The sequence below is a fragment of the Enhydra lutris genome, unplaced genomic scaffold (genome assembly GCF_002288905.1).
Source record: "Enhydra lutris kenyoni isolate GAN:26980312 unplaced genomic scaffold, ASM228890v2 scaffoldscaffold8, whole genome shotgun sequence".
Lineage (NCBI taxonomy): Eukaryota > Metazoa > Chordata > Mammalia > Carnivora > Mustelidae > Enhydra > Enhydra lutris.
The window spans coordinates 4,165,334-4,191,914 of NW_019154092.1; the positions used below are offsets into that span (position 1 = coordinate 4,165,334).

The 26,581-nt window shown below is 37.6% G+C and overlaps 2 protein-coding genes across 2 annotated transcripts in view; one reads left to right on the forward strand and one right to left on the reverse strand.

The window, feature by feature from the left end:
* LOC111142589 (RNA guanine-7 methyltransferase) overlaps window positions 1-19,150 on the reverse strand; it is a 30,497-nt gene extending 11,347 nt beyond the window's left edge. The window contains 9 exon segments of the mRNA XM_022495882.1: window positions 2,971-3,088; window positions 5,697-5,861; window positions 6,381-6,562; window positions 7,431-7,546; window positions 11,029-11,128; window positions 11,130-11,155; window positions 14,591-14,726; window positions 16,086-16,543; window positions 19,107-19,150. Of these exon segments, the coding sequence (XP_022351590.1) occupies window positions 2,971-3,088; window positions 5,697-5,861; window positions 6,381-6,562; window positions 7,431-7,546; window positions 11,029-11,128; window positions 11,130-11,155; window positions 14,591-14,726; window positions 16,086-16,505 (1,263 nt within the window). The 5' untranslated portion in view covers window positions 16,506-16,543; window positions 19,107-19,150.
* A 190-nt stretch (window positions 19,151-19,340) lies between these two features.
* Window positions 19,341-26,581, forward strand: part of LOC111142558 (family with sequence similarity 210 member A) — a 35,823-nt gene continuing 28,582 nt past the window's right edge. Inside the window, exon 1 of the mRNA XM_022495827.1 lies at window positions 19,341-19,439. The gene's annotated coding sequence lies outside the window, so the exon portion shown is untranslated. The remainder of the gene's footprint in view (window positions 19,440-26,581) is intronic.

The window sequence follows — 26,581 nt, forward strand, 5'->3', positions numbered from 1 at the left end:
GAAAACTTCCAAATTCATTCTATGAGGCCAGCATTGCCCTGATACAAAAACCAGAAAGACACCACACACACAAAAAGAACTACAGGCCAATACCTTTGATGAACACAGACGCAAAAATCCTCAACAAAATACTAGCAAACCGGGTTCAATAATATATTTTAAAAAAATCATTCACCAGGATCAAGTGGGATTTACTCCTGGGGTGTAAGGATGGTTCAATATTCATGAATCAGTTGTGATACATTACATCAATAAGTGAAATGATAAGAACCATGATCATTTCAATAGATGCAGAAAACACATCTGACAAAGTACAACATCCACTCATGCTAAAAACCCTCAACAAAGTAGGTTTAGAAGGAACCTATTTCAACAGAATAAAGATCATATATGAAAACCCAAAGCCAACATCATCCTTAATGGGGAAAAACTGAAAGCCTTTTCCCTAAGAGGTCAGGAACAAGACAAGTATGTTCACTCTGACCATTTTTATTCAGCATAGTACTATAAATCCTAGCCACAGCAATCGGACAACAAAAAGAAATAAAAGGGATCCAAATCACTAAGGAAGAACTAAAACAAGAAATGGACTTTTAATTACAGAAATAAATGGATGGTTACCGGAGGAAAGATAGTTGGGCAGGATGGGTGAAACAATGGGCAGGGATTAAGGAGTGCACTTGTCCTGATGAGCACTTGGTGATTAAAATGAAAACTTAAAAAAACAAAATACAGAAAAACAACTTGAGTCAACAGAGAACACTGTGAGTTCAAGAAGATAAGGAAAATAACCCAGCCTCTAAATTATGGGCAGTCTCCATATTTCACACACACACTGCTTTGTTGTTAAGGCTAAGTTGGTCAAATGTTTATTCAAATTACCTCAAGCATTATTTATTTTTTTTTAAATATTTTATTTATTTATTTGACAGAGAGAGATAGCAAGAGAGGGAACACAAGCAGGGAGAGTGGGAGAGGGAGAGGCAGGCTTCCCGCTGAGTGAGAACCTGATGCAGGACTCAATTCCAGGACCCTGGAATTATGACCTGAGCCAAAGGCAGATGCTTAATGACTGAGCCACCCAGGCGCCTGGCTCAAGCATTATTTTTAATCCATTTCAAGTAGCATCCCCTTATACTAGGAAGTGAACTGCTCTGTAATACATGTAAATCAGAACAGAATGAACTATATAGAATACTTAATATTTTTAACCGTCTATTCTACAAAGCTTACATATTCTTTTTAATTACTTTTTCTTTTTGCAGCAAACCAGCTGGCAAGGACTCAATTTACACCCAGATCTTCCTGATCAGTTTTGAAGAAAATGATCCGGAAATGTCTACTTTACTATCTTCTCTTTCCTCTTTCTTTATATGCACCCTACAATAAGCTCAGATACTAAATTCGGCTGTTTGCTGTTTAAGTACATGTTTTTGTACATGCAAAGCACCAGGAAAGATGACACCGTACATGCGTGTGTGTGTGTGTGTGCGTGTGTGTGTGGTGATTTGTATACACACACTTTTTCTAGTTTTCTATTCTCCCTCAAAATAAAAACAAGCTTCTGCTAACATAAAGTAAATAAAAATATTCTTAATTCTAAAATATAGGAAATACAACTAATGACGAATGTAACATTTTAGTGGTTTAATGGTTTCAAAAAATAATTTAGGATTTAAAAAGGCGCTTCCACTCCAAATTGGGAAAGTTGTATGGATGCAACTACAGCAGGAGACTTTTGTTTAAAAATCACCTATAAAAACTAAAGAAAGTATGAAGGTTAATAGTTTTGTTACCTTGAACAAGTCACATATCCTCTCTGGGCCTCAGACTGCCCATTTTAAAATATGGAAGGTCACTGTTTTGCCTACTCTGTGGGGTAATTAGCAAAATAATGAGTATGTTTAAAGTACTCTAAAAAAATTCTAAGTTGAATGAACTCTCTGAAGAAGTTCAATGATCAGTTGATTAATATGATCCTGTTGATTAAGAATAAAAATGTTGGGGTGCCTGGGTGGCTCAGTGGGTTAAGCCTCTGCCTTCAACTCAGGTCATCATCTCAGGGTCCTGGAATCGAGCCCCACGTCGGGCTCTCTGCTCAGTGGGGAGCCTGCTTCCCCCCCTCTCTCTGCCTGCCTCTCTGCTCTACTTGTGATCTCTGTCAAATAAATAAAAATTTTAAAAAAATCTAAGAAAAAAAAAAAAAAAGAACAAAAATGTTCACTCACCATTTTAGACCTAATACTGAAAAAGGACATAAGGAAAACTAGTCCATGGCTATCCACTATATTTAAAACTTGTATAGAAACTGTCATTGCTGCAATTAGGGAAAGCACGAAGGAGTCCAGAAGCAGGTCCCAGCAACAATATAGTCTAAAAGACCACAATTTTGTTAGAGAGTCAGCAAAGAACAAAATTAGGCATGGTATGAGCTCAACTTAGACCCTGGCCAGGAAGATTTTTAAATTAGTAATGTTAACGAAAGGGCAATACTGTGAAGAAGTAGTGCAATAATGCACCCCTGGGGACATTTGGTAATGTCTGGAGTCATTTTTGGGTGTCACAACTGGGGGCAGGGGTGCTACTAAAATCTAGTGCACAGATGCCGGAGATGTTGTTGAATGTCCTAGTGTGACTAGAACAGCACCTAACAACAAAGAAATTAAAGTCTAAAATGCCAACAGCCCTGAGGTTAAGAAATCCTATTTAAAAGCAATACTATCCAGAAAATAGAATTTGATGATAGCACCACTCACTCACTCATTCATTCATTCAAGTATTTCCTGAGTACCCACCAAGTAAAGTTTCTATAATAAGCTCTGTCCTAGGTGCTGAAGAGTCTATAGTGACACAAAATAATCCACGACTTATATAAATATTGAGCATCTATATGGCCTTGAAAGGAATCCCAGAAACAGTCAAACAAGTTTACCAAGACCTGGAATGTTTATACCTTTTCTAAACACCTACCTCTAGGGCCTGCATTCGTTTTAACAGCATTTTATTTTCGTTGTTCTTAATCTTTTCTTCATAGAACTCCAGAAATGTTTTTTTGTAGACTAGTTTCATATTGTACTTCTTTGCCATTCTGTCCAAAACAGATTACTTAATGAAAATGTTTCTGAAATATTTATAATTCCTCTATAGTTTACTTTCACATAACAGTGACAATGTCTGGGGATCATCAAAAAACTATTATAAATTCACAACAGGAGAATACAAAATGAATGAAGAGTAACATGCCAATAATTACATCTATAAGATAACATGCATCCTAAATCTCAGTAAGTCACAGGAAACTCTATTACTGTAACAAATAGGTCAGGAAATAAAATGAAACTCTATTACTGTAACAAATAGGTCAGGAAATAAAATGAAAGCTATGAGATGGGGATGAACATCTATAAGGAACACTTTTCTATTAATTCCATTTTATTTAACTTGATCCCTCACAGTGGCATTAAGAACAGCTACCATTCCTTCTTAAAATAGTCTCTTTCATCTCTTGGATTCTCTGACAAGATACACTATTAATTTTTAAACCACATCTTGGGCTGCTTCAGCACAGTTTGTTTTACAAATTTCTTTTACCTAACTTCTAATGTTCTGAAGTTTGGCCCAGAGCATTACTCATTTTCCCTTTCCTGACTTCACACAGCATGCCAACAGCCATCTGTAGCTCAGCTCTCTCTTGTCATTCTCATTTATTCCACTGCTTCCTAGAAATCTCCACCAGGATGCGTCACAGGTATTCTCCAACTTTCCAAATCATGGCTGAACCCCACTAGACTGTTCTGCCAATCTTTGCTACTTCAGTAAATCTATCTAATGATTCATGCCAGAAACCTCAGAGTTCTCCATGCTACCATCCTCTTTCCAATGTTCCACACACCACTACATCCTCTGTTTACCTATAAAATATTCTTCAAGTAGTTCTTAACACTTCTTTGGCCACCATCTTGCTTTAACTATTACCACCACTCAGCTATACTACATTGCTTGTTTCCCTGCTTTCATTCTTATTCTCCCTCAATGAATTTTCCAACTACAGCCAGACTGAGCTTTCAAAAAAATACATACATGTCACTTCCCTCATCTACGCCCTGCAGTGGCTTTCTAGCCCACTTAATAGAACACAATTCAAAAGTCTTTTGCATGGTCTCTAATGTACTCATCTATAAGAAATGTTTCCTTGGGGTACCTGGCTGGCTCAGTCCATATAACTACACAGTATGTGACTCTTGATTTCAGGGTCATGAGTTCAAGCCCCACACTGGGCACAGAGCTTATTTAAAAAAAATAATAACAACAATGCTGCCTCATCTTGAGCCACTTGGGCCCTGATTCCTTACAACCCACACAATGGTTTTCCTTCAGCTCATTCACATATATTGTCCCTATACCTGGAACATTCTCCCTTCTAGTCTTCAACTGGCAAACTTCTTTTCATCCTTTAGATGTTGACTTAAACATCACTTCTTCACAGGTGGATTCCTTAAATACTCAATTACATGAGGTCTCCCTGTTATACTGTTTTTTTCCTACTGCATTTGCCAAAGTTTATAGTATCTGTATTTGTTGACAACATAAGGAGTCTGGAGGATGATCTCAGGTAGAAGGTAAAGGAGGAGATGAAGGGAAAATAACTCCTCAACAGTCAATGAGAAGGCTTATGAAGTGAAAGGACAATGGGGAAAGGACAATGAAAAAGAATATATGTGAGAGCCACTGGGATATGTATGTAAGAGACATATGTAAGACAGTGCTCCCCAGAATTTGAATTAACCCTTCTTGGAAAGACAATGTAAGTTAAGAGTCTCTTTTATTCTAGGCAGTTCACTTTCTACCATAAGTCTCCAAAATAAGCCTTCAGAAATAAAATCAAGTTGTACACCTTAGAAATAGCAAAATTACAAAGAACTAAGACTCAATTTGTCCAATTTGAGTAAGTTTGCCATATAAAAGCTATGTTTTTGCTCATTTTAATAAAACTGCAAAAGAACATCTCAAATTCCTATGCATTTTTCAGATCCTGTCTCACTGAATGTGTAACTGTTTTAGTAAATAATCTTTAAAAAATTTATATTATAGTGATGACTTGTAACTATATATGTGTATCACCATTAAACAAATTAAGTACAAAAATTGCTAGTGCTTCCTAGCATTTAAAAAAACTTTCATTTTAAAGGCACCTGAGTGGCTAGAGGACACCTAGAACCAGGTGCATGAGTGGAATACATTCTTGAATCAGGATCTTTTTATCAACACTGCCTATGTGATGTACGAAAGTTCAAAGCTATAGTGAAATGTAAAACAACCTTCAATACCTATACTCATCAAAAGAGGAGCTTTGCTTTATGAAGACTCATTTATATTACAAAGTTACTAACAGTTTAAAAAAATATCTTTCACTATTTTCAATGTCAGCTATTTTCTGCCACAAGATGAAGGCAACAACAAAGTCTCCCTTTCTTATCTACAGGATAAAGTAATTCCATGGATAAAAGAAAACTAAATACGCAAGGTATAAGAAGCTATGGCATAAACCTGAACTTGAGGTTAGTTTTTTCTTTTTACAAAGCTATACTTTTTCTTTGGGTTCCATTTAAAATAAGAAATGAACAAAAATACTAATTTTTTTTCTTTCTTTCTCTTAAGGCAAAAAGAGAAAAGTAACAGATTAATGACATTCTTACTCATTTAGCAATGGAAAATAGACCAAGAATTCAGGGACATCCACAACACCTTCCAAGTTGAAGTCATATTTGCAGCCAAATAAAGGATAATCTCCTTTCTTCTGAAACTTCACAGTATATATCTCATTCCCAAATGATTCTGTTTCTGAAGCTTCAAGGCGTCTTCTATTAAAGGTTATCCCCAAACCAAAATAAAAAGATTAAAGCTGTTATTAGCTCAGACTTATTCTGATCAGATTATGCATGTGAAAAAACTAAAAGATGCAATTTTAAAAAGATACCTGATCAGCTTTTTAACTGGATTTGAACTACTTTTAAGAACCAATACATTAACAGATAATTCACATGCTCGCTAATAAAATTAGGCTGGAAACAGGCTTCACTTCATTATCATGACTACTAGCTAAGTCTTTGAGTATCTGGAGTTTGTGTAGCACTACGACCTCTGGCTGGGTATAGCATAGGTCTCCAATTTACCCACAAAGATGTTTTAAAGATTCATCTGTAAATCTACGTTTTGACCTTAAATGTTGAGTATCTACTCAAATACATTATCAAAGTATTCAGCCCTTATAAGATCAACATGGCATGTTTTATGAACTCTATTTGTGATAAACATTTGCTACTTTACAATAAGCCTAATTCTGAGTATCTTATAAACAACAATATATCAAAAGCACTTACATCAGTTCAAAGCTATTGGGAGTAGTACCAATAAAATAACCTCCAGGGCTCAGTCTCTCACAAGCATTTCTGAGCATCATGTCAGCCTGCTCATAGGATTCAAATGAATAATGACAGACAAACTGACAACTGCAGATGTCAAAGCACATTTCTGGGTCACGAAATTTGTTAATCAAAAGTTCCTGAAACAAAATTAAAAATTAAAATGGGTCAAGATTTTGATGTTAACTGCAATATAAAAACTTTTTTGCTAATTAATTTCTAGAATTAGGGTCCTTAAAATAAAGTAGATATGTCCTCCCAACCACCTATTCTTTCTCTCATTATGTATGAGGTCCACAATGAAATGATCTTTTCCTTTTGGTTCAACAGAATTTGATTCCCATTTTCAAGGTAATTTAAAAACTAAAAATGAAATCATGTTTCAAAATCTATCAACCAAATACAACATTTAAGAAAGTTGATGCTTTATTTGGCTTTACTTCAAGGCTAAAGTAAAATATCAAACAGTAATTGTGATTAAAAAAAACCCAAACATTCACAAAGCTGGCCTTTGGGATACTTTTTAAAAGTGCCAGTGTTTTTAAAGGTTTCCAACATTCTAGCAGTATACTACCATTTTTCCTTCTCACTTTCATAATGCCTCTGTAGTTCTTAAACTTAATAGTTAAGAAATTCAGAAACAAGTAGAAAGTGCAAAACATCAAATTCTGATATATTGGGAAACTACCCTAATAAATTATAAGGTAAACAAAATGTAAGTTCAGTTCTATTTTAAAATACTGGAAAATAAATCTTGTCGGAATAGAAAAGCAACAAATGATTTCTAAACTTCAGATTATTAGAAGTAAAAAACCCCCAGAAGTACTCAGTGGGTCATCTAAGGAAATTTATCATTAATAGAATTTCTAGCTGAAACTGAAAATACATGTCCTGAGACTTTCAGTGTTTGAAAGTACATTCTAAAAGAACTAACTGCTTTTTAAACACATCACTCAGCCAAACTAAAAATATTAAACATAAATTGACAAACTGAAAAAAATTCTGTACCTTTGAACAATCAGCAGTTACAAATTCTGCACTGAAAATAAATTCGTTATCACGACAACGATTTTTCATGTCCTCATACCGCTGCTGACACTGTTTGACAGAAACATCAGCGATATCTGGAAGCAGGACAGGCGTTAGTAACTGGCAACAAAGGCCCACAGAGATAAGATGTAAATACAAAGATGGTTCAAATCTATAGACATTTAGCATGAAATCTATCCTTAGTAAGAGCAAAAAAGGTTCTATTTCCTTTAAAACAAAAAGTATCTCTTCCAATGTAAATGCTTTATTATTTTTCAAAAAGATAAAAAGCTTTCTCAATAGGTAGTGATAACAGAAAAGTTCTACCATGATTTTTAAATGCTTATTCCAAGTTAAATGCAAAAAGTTTAGACTCCAATTTGAATTATAAAATGTAAACTATATGCCCAACTTTGAAAATATCAAGTTTATTTTTTCTTAATAAAAAGTTACTTGCTTTTTCCTGTGGTGGGATTTGCAATGGTGATGCAAAAGCACTGGAAAGTAAAGCTGGCACCTTATCATGAATACAAGCTAGTAGTGCACAGGTAATACTTGATATCTTCTTCACCACTATAAACTAGCATGGGGGAAAAAACCAATTTCATTTTTAAATGTTCTTGATAAAGCAGTAAAAGTTGATTTTATTAAATCTTGGTGCTTTTTCAATATTCTGTGTAATGAAATGGAAAGTAACAGAACATCTGTGTTCCCTAGTAAAGTCTGAACAGGACTGGTGTGACTGTGCTGTGAGCTGTACTGGCCACTTTTTTTTTCTTTATATAATTTTTTATTATTTTATTACCATATAATGTATTATTAGCCCCAGGGGTACAGATCTGTGAATCGCCAGGTTTACACACTTCACAGCACTCACCATAGCATATACCTTCCCCAGTGTCCATAACCCCACCACCCTCTCCCTACCCCCCTCTCCCCAGCAACCCTCAGTTTGTTTTGTGAGACTAAGAGTCTCTTATGGTTTGTCTCCCTCCCGATCCCATCTTGTTTCATTTATTCTTTTCCTACCCCCCAAACCCCCCACGTGGCATCTCAACTTCCTCATATCAGGGAGATCATATGATAATTATCTTTCTCTGACTTATTTCGCTAAGCAAAATACCCTCTAGTTCCATCCATGTCGTCACAAATGGCAAGATTTCATTTCTTTTGATGGCTGCATAGTATTCCATTGTATATCTATACATCTTCTTTATCCATTCATCTGTTGATGGACATCTAGGTTCTTTCCATAGTTTGGCTATTGTGGACACTGCTGCTATAAACATTCCGGTGCACGTGCCCCTTTGGATCACTACGTTTGTATCTTCAGGGTAAATACCTAGTAGTGCGATTGCTGGGTCATAAGGTAGCTCTATTTTCAACTTTTTGAGGAACCTCCATGCTGTTTTCCAGAGTGGTTGCACCAGCTTGCATTCCTACCAACAGTGTATGAGGGTTCCCCTTTCTCCGCATCCTCGCCAGCATCTGTCATTTCCTGACTTGTTAATTTTAGCCATTCTGACTGGTGTGAGGTGGTATCTCATTGTGGGTTTTTTTTTTTTTCACAGTCAAGTGTTTTCACTTGAAAGCAGTACTGACAGACAAACTGGTTACTTAGACTTTATAATCTGGCAGACATTTTCTTGAAAATGAATCAAGTGAGCCTCTCACTTCAAGCAAAATAAAGGACAGTATTTGTTACCAAGGATAAAACCTGAGATTTCAAGTGAGAATTACAACTTGAAACACTTGCGTCTACCACCATGGGCTGGGCGTCTTCCCAATACTTAAAACGTCTGATTGGTGGTAACATTAAAAAAAATGTGATTTCTTGATGTCAACATTTAGAAGATCTGCATACTATTAGTGGACATTATTTTCCAAATATCACAAAATCTTGCAGGGCAGAAAATCCATTCAAAGCACAAGACAGACCAATGGATTTAAGTATAACAGAATACAAAAATTTCACTGACACAGATTCAGATGCTACATTATAACTATCTTTAAGGAACTACCACCTGTGGAGTTTGGATACAGTATGAAAGATTAATATGCTCAATTATCTGAAAGGACTGTTAAAGTAGCCCTTCATCTTACAACTACTTTTCAAATAACACATCTCAACACAGTGAATGCAGAAACAGGTATGAAAACCCAGTTTGTCTCCTATTATTCCAGACTCTAAAAGTATTCGGAAAAATATTTAAAGTGCCAGTCTTCTCGCTAAACTTTATGTCTTAATAAAAATACTATTTTAATTCTCAATTTTAATTTCTATAATCAATAGCTATAGCTACATATACAGTACCTTTCTGGGTCATAAGGTAGCTCTATTTTCAACTTTTTGAGGAACCTCCATGCTGTTTTCCAAAGTGATTGCACCAGCTTACATTCCCACCAACAATGTAGGCGGGTTCCCCTTTCTCCGCATCCTCGCCAGCATCGGTCGTTTCCTGACTTGTTAATTTTAGCCATTCTGACTGGTGTGAGGTGGTATCTCATTGTGGTTTTTTTTTCACAGTCAAGTGTTTTCACTTGAAAACACGTCCTGGTGGTCCTCAATTTTTTTTTTTTTAAGATTTTATTTATTTGATAGAGATCACAAGCAGGCAGAGGCAGGCAGAGAGCGAGGGGGAAGGAGGCTTCCCGCTGACCAGGGAGCCTGATACGAGGCTCCATCCCAGAACCCTGAGATCATGACCTGGGCCAAAGACAGATGCTTAACCATTTGAGCCACCCAGGTGCCCCAGTGGTCCCCAATCTTAAAAATAAGGGTATATAGTGTTTATAAAACCAAAAAAGTTAAGTGTTAATTTAGGTAACTTCACAGGTGATGCTATGTACTTCACCTCATTGGAAGAATATAACATCTGCTTGTCCCACTTTAGTGTTAGGCTTAGTGTTAGGCTGACTAGTGAGTTCAGGTGCTTGATTCATTCAGTTACTAAATTCCATCAACCTTTCTCACCTAATAGCTTTAGCAACTTTTTATGATTGTTGCTTAGATCTATCATTTCATCAAGGATGGAAAATAGTGATTTTCATCAGTGCTACTGCACTTATTCATTCTGATTTTTTAATATAGTGAAATTTCCCTTTTCAACCACTTGGTCATCTTGAAATACAGTTCACATAGGGTAAGGAAGATACCCCAACCGTTAATTTATGAATTGCAGAATGATGAATAAGTTTCCTAGCATCCTCCAAGGGTGAACAACAGGTTTTTTTCTTTTATTTGATGTGTTTCAATCCACTGAAATCACTATTCCTTTTGATGATGAAACTGTCCTCTTTGGCCAGTGGAAGTTTCAAGTTTGTGCTTTAGACGTGGCTCCATCTTTGATTACTTCCCTCCTTTTAGGGAGGACAAGTTATCCCAGGCTCATTAACTATATTATGTAACACCATCAGTAAAATCTCAAAACTCATTTGAAAAAACACCCATCTCAAACACAGCCACAGATATCTTCTTCTAAGATATTTTAGTGTCATGTGATACTGAGATTCTGTTTATTTTCCAATTACCTGATGGATCACAAATTATTCTTTCCCATGTCATTATTTATCTTACCTGTACAAACTAGCTTGTTAATTCTTCCCTTTTTCCACTTGAGCAAATCTCCACCTTTACCACATCCCAGGTCCAAAACAGTGATATCACGTTTTTTTTTTCTGTCGTACCTTTTCTAAAAATTCCCCTAAAAGAGAAAAATGTCATAATAATCATTTCTCCATTTTTACTACAGCATGAACCGTTACACCTAATACCTACTAACACCTGCCTGACATTATTATAAACTATTACATGTTCTTTTATGTAGTTAATTTGTAACTTCTGGTGAACATTTCATTTATATCAGAATATATGTCTAATATTTTAGAAAGTTCATATAGGTTTGTGAAGGTTATTTTTAGAATTTGACTAAACATTGAATAGCAGCCATTTTAAATTCTAATTAATATAAGAAAGTTCAACACTTGTTCATATGAAAAAAATTACTCATAATTTTTGTAGTTTTCTCTTTCTAAAAACTAAACATTTAGCTTATAATATACCTAACTAATTCAAAATAATTATGGAATAATAAGAGTGCCTGACTTTTATAAAAGATGTCAGGCTTACCACCAAAACCAATACAAGAACTAGTCCAAAAACTATACATACCTCTTAATTTTACTGTGATGAAAATTCTTAAAACACTCCAAAAAAATGAAATCTTTCATCCCAATCTACCAAATCACATTGATAACCAATAAATAGTATCAATAGGACCCCATACATCAATAGTCAAATGGTTCAAATATCAGTTAAAGGCATATTAGTATTCTTAGACTACTGAAGTATTCAACAATTCTAAAACCTGATATAATACGGATTTGTAGATCTATTCTTCCTCTATTACTCTGTGTTTAACATTTCCTATTTCATGTGTGTACCATTTTGACTGCTAAAATATTCACAGGGAGCCTGGCTCAGGTCATGATCTTGGGGTCCTGGGATCAAGCCCTGTGTCAAGTTCCCTGCTTAGCAGAAAGGCTGTTTCTCCCTCTCCCTTGCCTCCCACCATCTGTTTTCTCTCTCTTAAAATAAATAAGCAAAATCTAAAAAAAAAAAAAAAAAAAAAAAAAAAATTCTGTATGAATATTTCTGGCTTTCACTGTCTGTAGGATCTTAAAATAATTTCAATAGAAGCACAAATGTTCTATATTTAACTTTCTGCTATTAATCTTAAAAAAAACAGCATAACCAGAGTGCCCAGGTAGCTCAGTTGGTTAACTGGTCAACTCCTGATTTTGGCTCAGGTCATAATCTAGGGTCTTGGAATTGAGCCACATATCAGTCTCCAAGCTCAGTGGGGGATCTGGTTGAGGATTCTCTCTCTCCCTCCCTCCCTCTGCCCTTCCCCCAACCCATACGAGCACACACACATGCACTCTCTAAAATAAATAAATCTTTTTTAAAAAATAGCGTTAACAAATATGGAATAAGTAAAAAACGACTCTTTATTTCCATATAGTAAGACTAGTAAGAGGGAAAATCATCATGAAACATTACTCAGAGATACCTTTTTCACATTCAAGCAGTTACTAAGCTGTACAAACAAGAAAGAAAAAAATGAATGACCAAGAATGGGCATTGAGAAGAGAAAGGGGAAAAAAGCCAGAGAAGGAAGTAGAATAGACCACACTGATTACACCAGGACCAGAAAGACAGGTGCAGATAGCAATGCACCCATTAAGGGAGTTGCTTGAACAGCTGAAGGAGGAAAGAAGAGTATAAATATGTGGGGAGAAAAAATTTTTGCTAAGTCTGACTTAAGACTTTTTAAAAATGACCTGTTTCCTTGATTATAAAAATAATACAACTAATGATGTGAAAAAATATGGCTGAACTTAAAATATTTATTCAATGAATAAACATATAAATAAATGACACATCAGAAAAAAAATACCCTAGAAGTTATCTATATTGCTGAGGATGATGAGGAAAAGAGGAAAAGAAATTAGGACCAGAGTCCATAAATTACCTTAGAAGTATAGATTAAAAATGCCATAATACTAACCTTAAAAATAAAAGGGGAGGGGTTGACGAGCCAACATTCAATTACCCTAGCTGAAAACTAGTAGAGACAAATAAGTCATATTTCTGTAATAAAACACGAATATTAAAAACAAAGTAAGACAGAAAATATTAGTATGTGTTCAAAATAATGACCCTAGTTCCCACTCCTAATACTATTCAGAATGAATAATGTACCTTTAAAAATTATTCAATTATTGGGAAGCCTGGGTAGTTCAGTCAATTAAGCATCTAACTTGATTTTGGCTCAGGGTTGTGGGATCAACCCCTGGTGTCAGGCTCTGAACTCAGCGGGGAGTCTGCTTGAGATTCTCTCTCCCCCTCTTCCTCTACCCCTCCTGTTCGTGCTCTCTCTTTCTCTCATTCTCGCTCTAAAATAAGTAAGTCTAAAAAAAAAAAAAAAACAGGTAAATTATTGGGGCACCTGGCTGGCTTAGTCTGTAGATCATGTGACTCTTCATTTTGGGGTTTTAAGTTCAAGCCCCATGTTGGGTGTAAAGATTATTTTTAAAATCTTTAAAATAAATAAGTAAAATAAGAATTAGTAAATTATCATCAAAACTAGTAGGAAGTACCCATAATTAGCACCTTATTCTTTCTAGTGTAATCATGAAAGCATTTTCACTTTATCTGAGGCTGGCTTTTTAAAAAAACCAAACAACCCAAAAACCTTACTTAAAAAACTTCAAAACCCACTGGCTTTTAAAAATTCTCTAAATTTGGGATGCCTGGGTGACTCAATTGTTAAGCATTTGCCTTCAGCTCAGGCCCTACATGGGGCTTCATGCTCAGTGGGGAGCCTGCTTCTCCCTCTGCCTGCCACTCCCCCAGCTTGTGCTTTCTCTCTCTCTGACAAATAAATAAAATCTAAAAAAAAACCTCTAAACTCACATAAGGAATCTGACTACTTAATATGCTAGATATACAAAGCAATAAATATATTCTGAATCAGATTTTTACCAAAGATTTCCATTTTAATTCTAAAGATGAGTTTCCATAAATAAAATGCAGGCTCCAAAAAGTTCAATGTCTTCATCAAGTCTCAAAGTAAACTTTATTTTTCCCTAGACACTTCACAAGAAAAACAAGTACAATGAAAAATCTCCACATAACCTTTTGACTCATTAAAGGTCTAGAGATGAAAAATCATGACCCTGCCCATTTTCTTGACTTAATAGAAGCTGAATACTTAATCCAACATTATGTCACTATTCTAAAACTATTAAGAGTAAAATAGAATAATTACTTAATAGCACTAGATAATCTTAAGTATAAAAGGAGCACACTGCCTTTTGAAAGCCTAATTAACTTATGAACTTAATATCAATTAAACTCATATATCTTAGGTAGTCCAAAAGTAAATATGAAAAGAATTATCTTGAAGGTCTAGTTTTAATTTTTGCTCCAGTTTTATGAAGTCAAGACTTGGTAATTAATGAACAGGAAGGAAAGACTTAACAATTTAGCATATGAGTAATCATTCAGGGAAAAAAAGAAACATAAGCAGAAATAAAAAATTCCAAGCTGTAAATCAAAAATCAATCAGTCATACCAATGAGGACGCTTTTCATCCAATTATTAAAGTTTCTTAGGTAAAAAATACGACTTTGGCTACGCTTCTCCAAACCAACTTCCTGTAGTTCATTATAGTGGGCAGCCACGGCTGAACTGTGTCCCTCTTCTACCTTCTGAAAATAAGAGAATGGAACAAAATTTAGAATCAGAACATGGCAAAAATAAGCTAAAAGAGCATCTGACCTATATAAAGATAAAATACAAATGAAATTGGTAAACTTGAACAAGCAATGGGATGGATGACAAAAATCCTACTAATTATAATCACACCTAAGATTTGTTCTCCCCTGTTCCCTATTTTTAAAAACATCTCTTGGTTTAAGATTTTCATCTTGATCTTTCATCTGTATAATTTTGGTCTCAATGTCTAAATAAAATCAGTACTCTTCCAGAGTTCTGATTTATTCAATTCAATAAATGTGAGTCAGCGGATTGGGTTCCTACAAGAGAATAAAATAGGAACAAGTTATATTTTTTTATATTATTATGTAAAATTGATGCAAGCATTAAATGAGATAACACACACAAAGGAATTAGAACTCATTAAGCTATGTTCAGGGTCAATATTTTTTGTTTTTTCTTTTAATCTATTCCAACAGTTTCCATTTGTGCTACCTACCTAAGACACCAAGCATTCTGTAAGAATGCCACAGTATATAAAGGGCTTCAAATTCCCACACTTCCCTGTTCAACCAAAGTGCTTCATCTTTTACCTGTCTTATGTATCAGGTTTAATATTTTTACTTGGAAAAAAGGGTCTTGCTGCTGGTAAAGTTTGAAAACTGTGTGTATAATACAAGCTCCTCTCTGTTACGAGGATTCACACAGTACCAATGGCAAAAGCCTGGCCTAACACTTTACTCTCCAGGACTGATGCCAGAACTTTTACTCATTCACTAAAGTACTCCTTCCATCCAAACTCATCTTCTGCCTCAGATGCCTGCATAATATAATATTCCCAGATGAAAATAACTTGCTGTCCCTTGTTCTACACTACCCATCCAAAATATCAGGCTTATGTAACTACCCCAATGAGAAGCTGGAAACAATATAGTTAAAGGAATCACATTAAAGGTGGGTGTAATGTTGAAATTTATCTTTTAAGTCATAATCTCTTCTATTTCTGACACAGGAAAGTGATGAACACATAATAAAAAAGGAAAAAAGTATATCATTTGGAACTTAACACTTGTCTTTTTTAAAACACTGAGAAAAAGCAAATTATAAAAACTAGCTTTCAGGTTTCTAGTGAAATTAGAGTTCCTAAATAACAAAAATTATCTCAATTAGCATTAAGTTTCACCTAAATAAAAGCAACTAAATTACAGGAGTTAAAAGCCTACTCTATCTTAAGACATTATCTATTACTAATAGAACATTCTTAAGGTTTAAGATTAAATAAAAAATATTCACAACAGTTCCACATTTCAATGACACATCCCATTATGAATAAAAAAATACATTCAACATACTTTTTGCTTTTCAGGAACATCCTCAAGTTCTATTTTTCTCTTTTTCTGTGTGCCATCTCCAGTAGAAGGTTCATCTTTTGGAAAATCATCCGTTTCCATTCTTCTTTTCCTTGAAATGCCTTCATCATCACCAGAACCTTTTTCCTCTGGGACAATTTCAGCATCAAGTTTCCTTTTCTTGGTTGGAGTATCTTCCCCACAACTAGAACTTTCCTTTATAAGATCATCTTCAAATTCCATTTTTCTCTTTTTTGGTGTGTCTACTTGTCCACAGATAGGAGCCTTTTCAGAAAGGCCAGTCCCAGGAGTGGTTGTGTTTTCATTAATACTGAATGAAGATTCTGTTTCCAAATCTACTGATGCTTCTGCATCTTCAAGAGAGATCTTTCCACACTCCTCTGCTTTTGCAGAATTTTCCATTTTTGCTTACTTAGATAGTAAAACTTCATGAACTAACACTGGAATGGCAAAAATTTGATATTACTTGTAAACACAAGTACTGAAACTTTAAATCAATTTTAACCAGAAGCCAGCCATTTCATTTCAGTAACCAACTAGGAGTTTTTCAAAAATCTCATTATAGTGAGAATACTGAAAACATTAACTGATATATGTTACAGATGAATCTCTGAATATATATGGAAGTACTAATTATAATGCCTAAACATACACACAATCTTACCCATAAAAGTCATTACTGGCATTGAAACTGACTGATAAGTTGGGGGGGTGGTTATTACACAAGCCCTAGTTCCATTTCTATTCTGATCCTCAATTTATAGCCTTGGTTCCCAAATTGTGAGCTGGACACTATAACAAACTTGTACAGGCACAGCAGGACACTTTAAAATTTTAAGGGAAACCCTGGTATCTGACATATGGAAGATACCACGAATACAGCTTCAAATAGAGCAGCGTCAACTGAACAGACCGCACTACATTCCTTTCAATGCTATCAGAACCTGTGAAGCTGAGATTTTGGTGGCACCACAGGAAATCAATGTGAAACAGGAAATGAAGTTGGCAATGTCAAATCTTATTGCAAAGCTTGAGAAACTGTGCAGTACCCAATAGGTGTACACATCCCGTTAGTAAGCACTGATGGTTAATGAAAAATTAAACACAAACATTATTTTTTCCTTTAAACGTGTGTATTATTTTTTAAGTACTTATTAAGACATAAATACTAAATTCTTTGGATTTAACTACTTACTAAGCAGAACTGGTGGGTATTTCTTTTGATCTACTGATACTGAAAAAATAAAAATTCAGAGACTAAGGGCACCAAGAACAGGAAAAGTCTGGGAACCTACAGTTAACTTCTGAAATCCTTATTTCATAATGGGTGCCAGAATTAGAAAGTGAAGACAGCAGAAATAGCTTTGGACAAGAAGTTTCAAAACCCAGTCTGCAACTTAATGACCATTAAGTCTCCTTCAAATGTTCATAGGCTTATGAGTAAAATGGAAGGGAGAGAGAAATAAGTAAACTATGGAACAGGAACTTATTAGGTTATTTGACAATTCTACTATACTTCAACTACAGAGGATCTCAATAAGGCACTATGTGGTTAGTCTTCAAGAATCTTACAATCTATATGCCACTTTTAAAATGTTAGGCTGTGGGGCGCCTGGGGGGCTCAGTGGGTTAAAGCCTCTGCCTTCGGCTCAGGTCACGGTTCCAGGATCCTGGGATCTAGCCCAGCACCGGGCTCTCTGCACAGCGGGGAGCCTGCTTCCTCCTCTCTCTCTCTCTCTCTCTCTCTCTGCCTGCCTCTCCACCTACCTGAGATCTCTGTCTGTCAAACAAATAAATAAATCTTTTTTAAAAAATAAAATGAAATAAAACATTAGGCTGTATTATTCCAACCAAACGGAGAAGGGAGAGTAAAAGTCCAAAAACTGGTGAGATTCAACAAATTCAAAACCTGAAAGTTAAAAAAAGGTGGGCGAAAAGTCTTTTGAGTGAAGAAATAGAACAAGAAATGAAGCTGCTTAAGAGAATGGGTAAAAACAAGTCCTTATAAACCAGGAAGGGTTTCAAGGGATATTAGTTTTCACTACCCAAGGTGTAGGTAACAAAATACCAAGACGTGCCAAACTAGGAAGAACTGCATCAGAGGGAAACACACACACACACACCCAGAAACGTAATTTTCAGTATAACCTTTTAAAATGATTATGTAGTAATACTGGCCACCAAATTATCAAATGTCTAGGTCAGAATAAACCGCACAGAATTTTAAAGGACCGCAGAAATGGGTAAGGTTAAAAACGGAATCAAAGTGCAATAATGAATAAACTCTAAACTAAACTGAGCTGCCCCTCAGAATCCTCAAGGAAGCAGCTCAGGGTAATGATTAAACTGACAACGAGATGGAAATGCATTAAATACCCAAATAGGCATTTCGACCTGGCTTTACAGTCACACCTCTGAGGCAGGCCACGTCTCCATCATTTCAGTTTCTCAGAGAACGCCCGAGCCCTCAGGACCCCGAGGCTTAATCTCAAGCAGGATGACCCTTACACTCTGACCCGTCAGCTAGACGGGGGTCCACTCGGGAGACCTAAGAGGACGCAACAGAGGCGAGAAGGGAAATATTCAGCCAAAATCACCCTCTTCCGTCACTGGCGCGGCCTAGCTCTTACTAACTCTCCAGCTCACATTTCCGATCCGCACCTCAAGCAACACAGACGCTACTTCGGATCCAACAATCTCTCCCCCAGCCTGCCTTCTCAGCACCGCCGAGGTGCGGCCTGAGACAGCTCTTAGGGCTGCACCCGCTCTCGGGTGCAAGGCTCGCTCGGTCTGAATGAGCGACAGAGCCCGCCGACTCCCACAAGTACTGCCCACTTAGCTTCGGGTTGGGTGCACAATAAACCTCCAGCGAACGGTACTGAAGGAACAGGACTACCGCGAAGCGAGCCCATGTCAGGAGTTGGGAGTGCCCCTTCCATCGCGAGGGCGACGGAGGGACTAAACACAAAGAAGAATGGCCAGAGTTGCAGACACCACACTTACCCACACAGCCATCTACAATTCTGTTTGCGGAAGCGGCGGTCGGCGCCACGCGTGTGTTGATACGCCACTTCCGGGGAGTGGACGGTCACCTGACGCCGCTCTCGGCTGCGAGTGGAGGGTCTCTCGACCTTCGCGCCGGAACTACGAGTCCCGTCGTGCCGCGCGCGGGGGCCTGCTGAGGGACGCGCGGAGCCGCACGGACAGTAGCAAGCACGTTGTTAGTGGGCGCGGCAGGAGGGCCCGGGAGGGTGCCGGCGGTAGGGGCGGGGAGCGAGCGTTCGCCTGAGCCCCTGGAGTTCCGGCACCCTGACCCACGCTTATCAGGTCACTCTGGTGAGTGCCATTAGAAGAGCTGTCTTTCGGCCTGTGCGGCGAGAAACGGCGGTGGCCTCAATCTCCTAAGAGGTAGCCAGGGCCCAAGATCTCTAAGGAACTGCGCAGGGTGGGGGGGGTCCAGAGGGCACCTTCAACCCCGGTGCACGTTGGGGAGAAGAACTAGGGCGCGAACCTGACACGTGCCCCGCGCCCCGCGCCCCACGCTCCTTAGGCTACGCTGGTAATTCCGTCCACGGGACGGGGGTTCTCCACACTGGCCCGCCCACCACCCCTGGCGGCCGAAAGAGGTCACCCCCGCCCTTCTCTGGCAGGCCTGTGGTTCGGCAAATCCTGTTTGGGGGACTGTTTTTCAGCTTTCTGCTTTGTAACCCTTCACTCTCTGCTATTACCTACGTCAGAAGATGGCTGAGGGGGGACCTGGGAGCCCCCGCCCTTGCAGTTTTAAAAAAGAGCAGTATCTTACTACTTAAGGACTAGCGGGTCTTTCTTTACTGCTATACTTGGGAAATCTCTGCCATACCTCCCTTCAAGGCCATTCGCATCTGTCAGATTTTGGAGAGAGGGGCAGCCCATTCCTGTTCTTGAGAAACCCTACGGTATTGTTATTCTGTGTTGGCTGGACTTTCTCCTACGGGATGGTTGGGGGAGAAAATGCACTTTCCATCCCCTGAGATTTCCACTAGAGAGTCCAAGGCACTTACTGTTGAAACTCGGAAGCTCCATAGTTTAGGTCTTTCATCCCGAGATAAGTAGGGTCAAAACTGTTATCTGTAAACTAAGGTCATTGATGCGTGTACATTTTAACGTTGTTGTGCCTCAGCGCCTCCACGTTAGTGGCGTAAAAACAGCGTGATTAGATTGACAGTTTTAAAAACGGGGCATGATTAGATTACAGTTCACCTTGAATTCTTTACCAGAACTGATCCCATTTAAAGCAGTTTTGCAAACGTGTTTTACTGGCCTACCTACTTGTCAGGAGATAGTTATATTAATGAGACTTCGCGTTAGGAATGGCAACATTTGCAGCCTGTGGTTTACCATCTAGTCATTTCCAAATTGTGGGCATTAACCTTTCTGAGGTTGTTGACCCTTTATAAACTTTGGACCAAGAATGAGGCCTATTTTTAACAATGAGGATGAGCCATCAATTTCAGATGACTGTGCCTGTACTTTTTATTATATGCAATGAGCTGTGTTGAGAATTAATTTCAGTTCATATATATGGACCACTGCAAAGGTATAGGTCCTAGAGATTGTACTGTATACATATCCATCCATAGAACTAAGCGATGACATAGCACGTATTTGGTGGTTCTGATGCTGAAGTATTGAGATAATTGCTGTTGTAATTTTGGAAAAAAAATGAATCTAATTTTTGACTTTTTAAGAAAATTTTGATTAGATTTAAAGCCTCTTAACTGTGTGTTTATATAAACTCCATCATGAATTTATGTCATGCATGGGATATAGAGAGATCACATCTTAGGATTTTTATCAAACTTAACTGAAAGTCATGCAGTGTGAGTTGAGATAGAAGAACTCTTGAATGTAGTAGTAATGGAAGGAGTGAATGGGCCAGATAAAATTGTTTTTAGATTACTGTTGATGTTATTTGCCCCCACTATTACTTGAGTAATATCTAGTTTTCTGAATATTGAATTAAAATAATAGCTAATATTTTGGTACCTTCTGTGTGCCAGACTGTGCTTTACATATTTGAACTCATTTAATTCTTATGTAATCCAGTGGGGTAACTGCTATGAAGATGATGATGATGATGATGATTTTATAGATGAGGGTTAAGTAACTTGGCCAAAGTCAAGCAGCTGGGAAGTAGTGAACTAGGATTTGGACCCAGGCAGGCTGGCTCCAGAGAACAGAATCTATGCTAATAAAGAAATAGTGCCTGCTGGAAGACCAGCCTCAGAACTGGAAGTTGGCTCCCACCTAATACATTTTCAGAAAATTAATTGATACTTCTTAATGCTTGGTATTATGTTCAGAGAGAAAATAACTCGATAAAGTTGTTATCTTGCTATAGTATGAGTTCCAATAAGGCAAGGATCATCATTTTGTTCAATGAGTGCCTTGAATAGTGCCTGGCATACCTGGGTGCTTACTGAATGAATGAATTGCCAAGAAAAGTTTTAAAAATTCTTTTTTTTTTTAAGGAAATAACAGGATTTATTTCAGTCCCTTTATAAGATTTCTTTATGCACTGTTTTGATTTGGCTCATTATTCACCCAGCATGCTTTTGATTCTCCTGGTTTGGATTATACTTTTGTCAGTGTGAGAAAATGGAGTAGTAACTTGCAAGTTTTCTAAAGTAAAGGTAAGCAACAGATTCAGTAGATACCATTCCTCTTTTTAAGTCATTAGTTTCCAAAGTGCTAGCACTCAGAAGTGTAATTTTAAAGTGTGATTTCTGTTGTGCAGTTGAAGATCACATTTTTGAAACATAAAAGTAGATACAATCTTAGAGCTTCCTAAGCCTAATGGTTTTGTTGGAGGTAGAAGAAAGGTGGTTTGTGGAAGGTTTGTTTCTCCAGTCTTGGAAGAAGGACGTTCTTCCAGTCCACTCACCAAAGTCGTCCTACTGGAATTTTACTGCCTTTTTGGAGCACATAAGATATTCTTGTTCAAAAAGTTTTTGGTATGGTTGAAAGTGAGGTTTAGTTGAGAAATCTAACTTTATTATGTGTGATGCTTAGTTTTATATGTCAACTTGACTAGGCTATACTACTGTAGCTATTTAATCAAACACTAATCTAGGTGTTGTGATGGTATTACAAGATGTGGTTAGCATCTGCTTTAAGTGAAGGAAATTACCCTCAATAATGTGGGTGGGTCTCATCCAATCAATTGAAGGTCTGACTTTTTTTTTTTTTTTAAGATTTTATTCATTTATTTGACAGACAGAGATCACTAGTAGGCAGCGAGGCAGGCAGAGAGAGAGGAGGAAGCAAGCTCCCCGCTGAGCAGGGAGCCTGATGCGGGGCTCCATCCCAGGACCCTGGGACCATGACGTGAGCGAAGGCAGAGGCTTTAACCCACTGAGCCACCCAGGTGCCGGAAGGCCTGACTTTTAAACTGAAGTGTCTCAAGAAGAAAAAATACTTCCTCAAGCCTATCGCATTGATTTCTGCCAGTTTTTAACCTACAAGTCTGCCATATACATTTCAGAGTTGCTGGCCCGCATGGTTTTGTGAGCCAATTCCTTAAAACCTGTGTCTATTTAGATAAGTAATCTAATAATAGATTCCTAATACATAGAAATAAATATCCATTTACCTAAATATAGATAAACCTAAAAACGGATAGATAGTGATTTATGTATATATTATTTCCTGTTGGTTTTATATCTCTGGAGAAACTTGTCTGATTCAGAGTTTGGTGCTGAATAGTAATTCTAGAGGAACAGATTCTTAAAGATGAGTTTTCTGAATTGTCTCTAGTATTCTTGGAATTGGTTCCCTATTGGATTTAAAGGCACTAATTAATGACTATTTCCAGTGGTGAAAAGGGCACTGATAGCCCATGATATGATGTGGCAGTAGAGATATGCAAAAGGCAGAACATTATCATCTGTATGCAAGTATTTATAAAAGATATGGTTCTTGATGGGATGATCACATATTTGATGACTTAAAACATTTTTGTCAAATTACCAAGTATAATGAGACTGACTGGTTGCTAACTGCTAGCTGCTAACTATGCTGGAGAAAGGGAAAAGAAAAGGATGAGCTCAGGTCTTCTGATTCCCAGCTTAAGCTCTGTGAAAATAACCGGAAAGTTTTTAGGTCTGGCCTAAAGAAACTCATCTTCTGTACATGCGGAGCTGAGATTGCTGAAAACCAAACCCAGAACCCCATCCTGCAAAATGGTTGAATTACAGTGCAAAATGAATTCCCCATCTAACAGAGTATCTGCTGTTAGAGGACATTGATTGAGAAGGAATGCAGTCCTCAAATTCGGAATGGGGTACTGAACCCCTAAGTTTTGTTTTTTTTTTTTTAAGATTTTATTTATTTGACAGAGAGAGATCACAAGTAGGCAGAGAGTCAGGCAGAGAGAGAGGGGGAAGCAGGCTCCCCGACAAGCAGAGAGCCCGATGCAGGGCTCGATCCCAGGACCCTGAGATCATGACCTGAGCCGAAGGCAGTGGCCTAATCCACTGAGCCACCCAGGCGCCCCATGAACCCCTAAGTTTTAATCCCTTGTCTTTGCCAGCAAAAGCAGCCCTTCCACTCCTCTTTGAGAATTTAATCCTGCTTTGTGTGAAGTACCTGTAATGGCTTTTCCGAAGTTACTTGCCTTTCAAGACATAGCCCATTCTCCCTAAGAACTACCCCTACTACACTTCTTTGCTGCTAGACTCAAGTCCTAGCAGGCCCTCAAAGGAAAGCTACAAAATGTGTCCTATGAAGAGGAGTGCTTCACTCTAAAAACCACATGATTTTTTTTTTTTAATCTGTAGAAATCTGGGGAAATTTTGTGGGGTTGGATATTAAAGGTGGAATAATGGTGGAAGGAAAATAAAGTTGGACCAGGTCAAATTTATTGATATAGGAACCACTAAGCAAAGATTCTGGATTCACTATTACAGCTTGAGGGATCGGGAAAGGCTTCTGACAGTTTGGTTAGTTGGCTGAAGCTTGGCAAAAGGTGACCCATGCTTCCTGAAATTAAAGTAAAGTACCAGACCTGCCTTTGTATACTATAGAGGAAGGGATCCAAAGGCCTAGGGAGATTGGACTGGTGGAGTGGATTTGTCATGTAAGACCAGCTCACCCACTGTGGGAGAGTGTAGAGGAGATACCTTTTACCATGACAGTGAGAAGTCAATTTATGAGGGGAGCCCTAGCATCCATGAAGATCTTTGTGATTGCTCTTCTGGGTCAGAAATTAGAGCAGAAACTGCTGCCACTGAACTACGAATCCTTAAATACAGTGAGGATAATAGGAAATTGGGCAGGTATTACAGAGAGACCTATTTTCTTAATGGCATGTCTTACATGCTGAAGGTAAGAAGCCAGAGGAGAGGGCTGTTGAAGTACAGGAAGGAGAATGGCAATAGTGAAATACAAGGAAAATGTAGTTGAGCAGAGTCTTGGAAAAGACAGGAAGAGGTTAGATCTAGAACACCGGTGGAGGATTGAGCTTCTTTTCTGAGGAAGGAGTTTAGGGATTCTGAAATAGGTGTGGTACAGGTAACTTTAGAAGTGGGAAGGCTGAAGTTGAGAAAATTCACCCCTAATAACTTTGGCTCAGTTTTAAAGGGAAGAGGGGGATATAGGTTCATCTGTCTTGTGGGACCATTAAGTAGTAAACACAATAAGTAAGTAAATTATATAGGATGTTAGAAGAGAACTGCTGTGAAAAAAAAAAAACACAAATAGAGCAACATAAGGAAGATTAGGATGTTGGGAAGGAAGGATTGGAAGTAGTATTGTGATTTTAAATAGTGTAGTCAAGGGGTACCTCATGGAATGGATGCCATTTGAAAGAAGACTCATAGGAAGTGAAAGAATTAGCCATGCAGACATCTGGTGGAAGACTCTTCCAAGCAGAGGGAACAGCTAGTGCAGTATTCTTACGGTGGCCTTTTTAACACGTTGGAAGAGCTGCAAAGGTGAGCCAGTGTTGCTGGAGCAGAGTGAGAAAAAGAAAGAGTAGATGATGCATTCAGAGAAGAAAAGGGAGGAGATATTTGAGGTATTGTAGATGATTATAATTACGGATTTAAGCTTTTACTCTAAGAGAAATTGGAGAGTTTTAAATAGGAGAGATGTGATTTTATGTATCTTTTTTATTTTATCATGGGCTGAAAAGAAAGTATAAGAGGTTTAAAGTGATTGGGAAAGATGTGGAATGGTCATTGGAAGGTTAGGGAAAGGAAGCTGATTGGATCTAGAACCATTGTGGGTTGTCACATAACATTCACAGCCTTTCTGAAATAAGATGAGGTAGTACCTCAGTGTATGCTGGGTACTAATTTACTCAATTGTGTGATTTTTGTTAGTGCTCAGCTACTGGATGAAGTTGTGGGAAAAACAGTTGGACTAGCTCAGGATTAGATTTTGTGGGCCGGTATTTACAGATGGACAAAGTAGTAATCCAAGTAATGCATGGAGAATTGAGGCTGGTTAAAGACTTCTGAATGAAACCAGGAGGAGCTGTTAGGTTTGAAAGAAAAAGGAAGGTAGGGTGGAGTGCGGCTGTGGAACTGGAGTCCAGAGAGTAATGGTGAAGACTGTAAGTAGAAGAGGCTGCAGAGAGTAGTTTCAGGATTTCAGCTGTGGAGAAGTATTAGATGACTTCAAGGTGGAATGCATTGCTAAAGAAGCTGGGATTTTGCATGGGTCACCCAAGTGGAACAATGAAAAATTTAGATGAAGGAAGAATATGAACTTGGTTTGGCCAGGTCAGCAGATGAGAAGGTAAAGAAGAAAAACTAGAACCAATTATTGTTATAGCATACTAAATGGTAGATACTTAACATATTTTTCTCATTTCATCATCATAAATACTATAGTATAAAAGTTTAATTAACCCCACTTTAAGGATGAAGAGAAATCTACATAAAATAATGCCGGAAAGGGCTGGAACTCAGATCTTTCTGACTGCAAAGCCTGCATTTTTCCTACTACAATGTAATAATACCTGCCAGACCCAGAAAAGAAGGGGTTGGAGGTGGGACTGTGTCGATTCTGGACCAATGTTACCATTAGAGATCACTATGGCTTGCCTTAGGAAATTTAGATCCTCTGGAAACACAAAAAGACATAAACATTTTGTGTAAATGAATATATTTATGTAGTAATTTTGGAAAAATCATTGATTTTCTCTACAGATGATACATTTGACATTTAAGACTGCTCTGGAAATCAGTGAATTATTAATGAGATTCCTTGGGAATTCACTAGGGGGCATAACTTAACCTTTCCTGAAGATTAAGAATTTAACAATGGCTCCATCATTGCCCCAGCTCGTATATGTTGCTCAGTTCTTGTATTAGAAAGCTCAAAAGCAGAATAAGTTGAAGGAGGTTGAAAGAGGTGGGTTATAGAATAGAAATTAAATTGAAGATATCGAGTTTGTTAAGAAGTAGGAAAATAACAGCCCAGAAAGACTACAA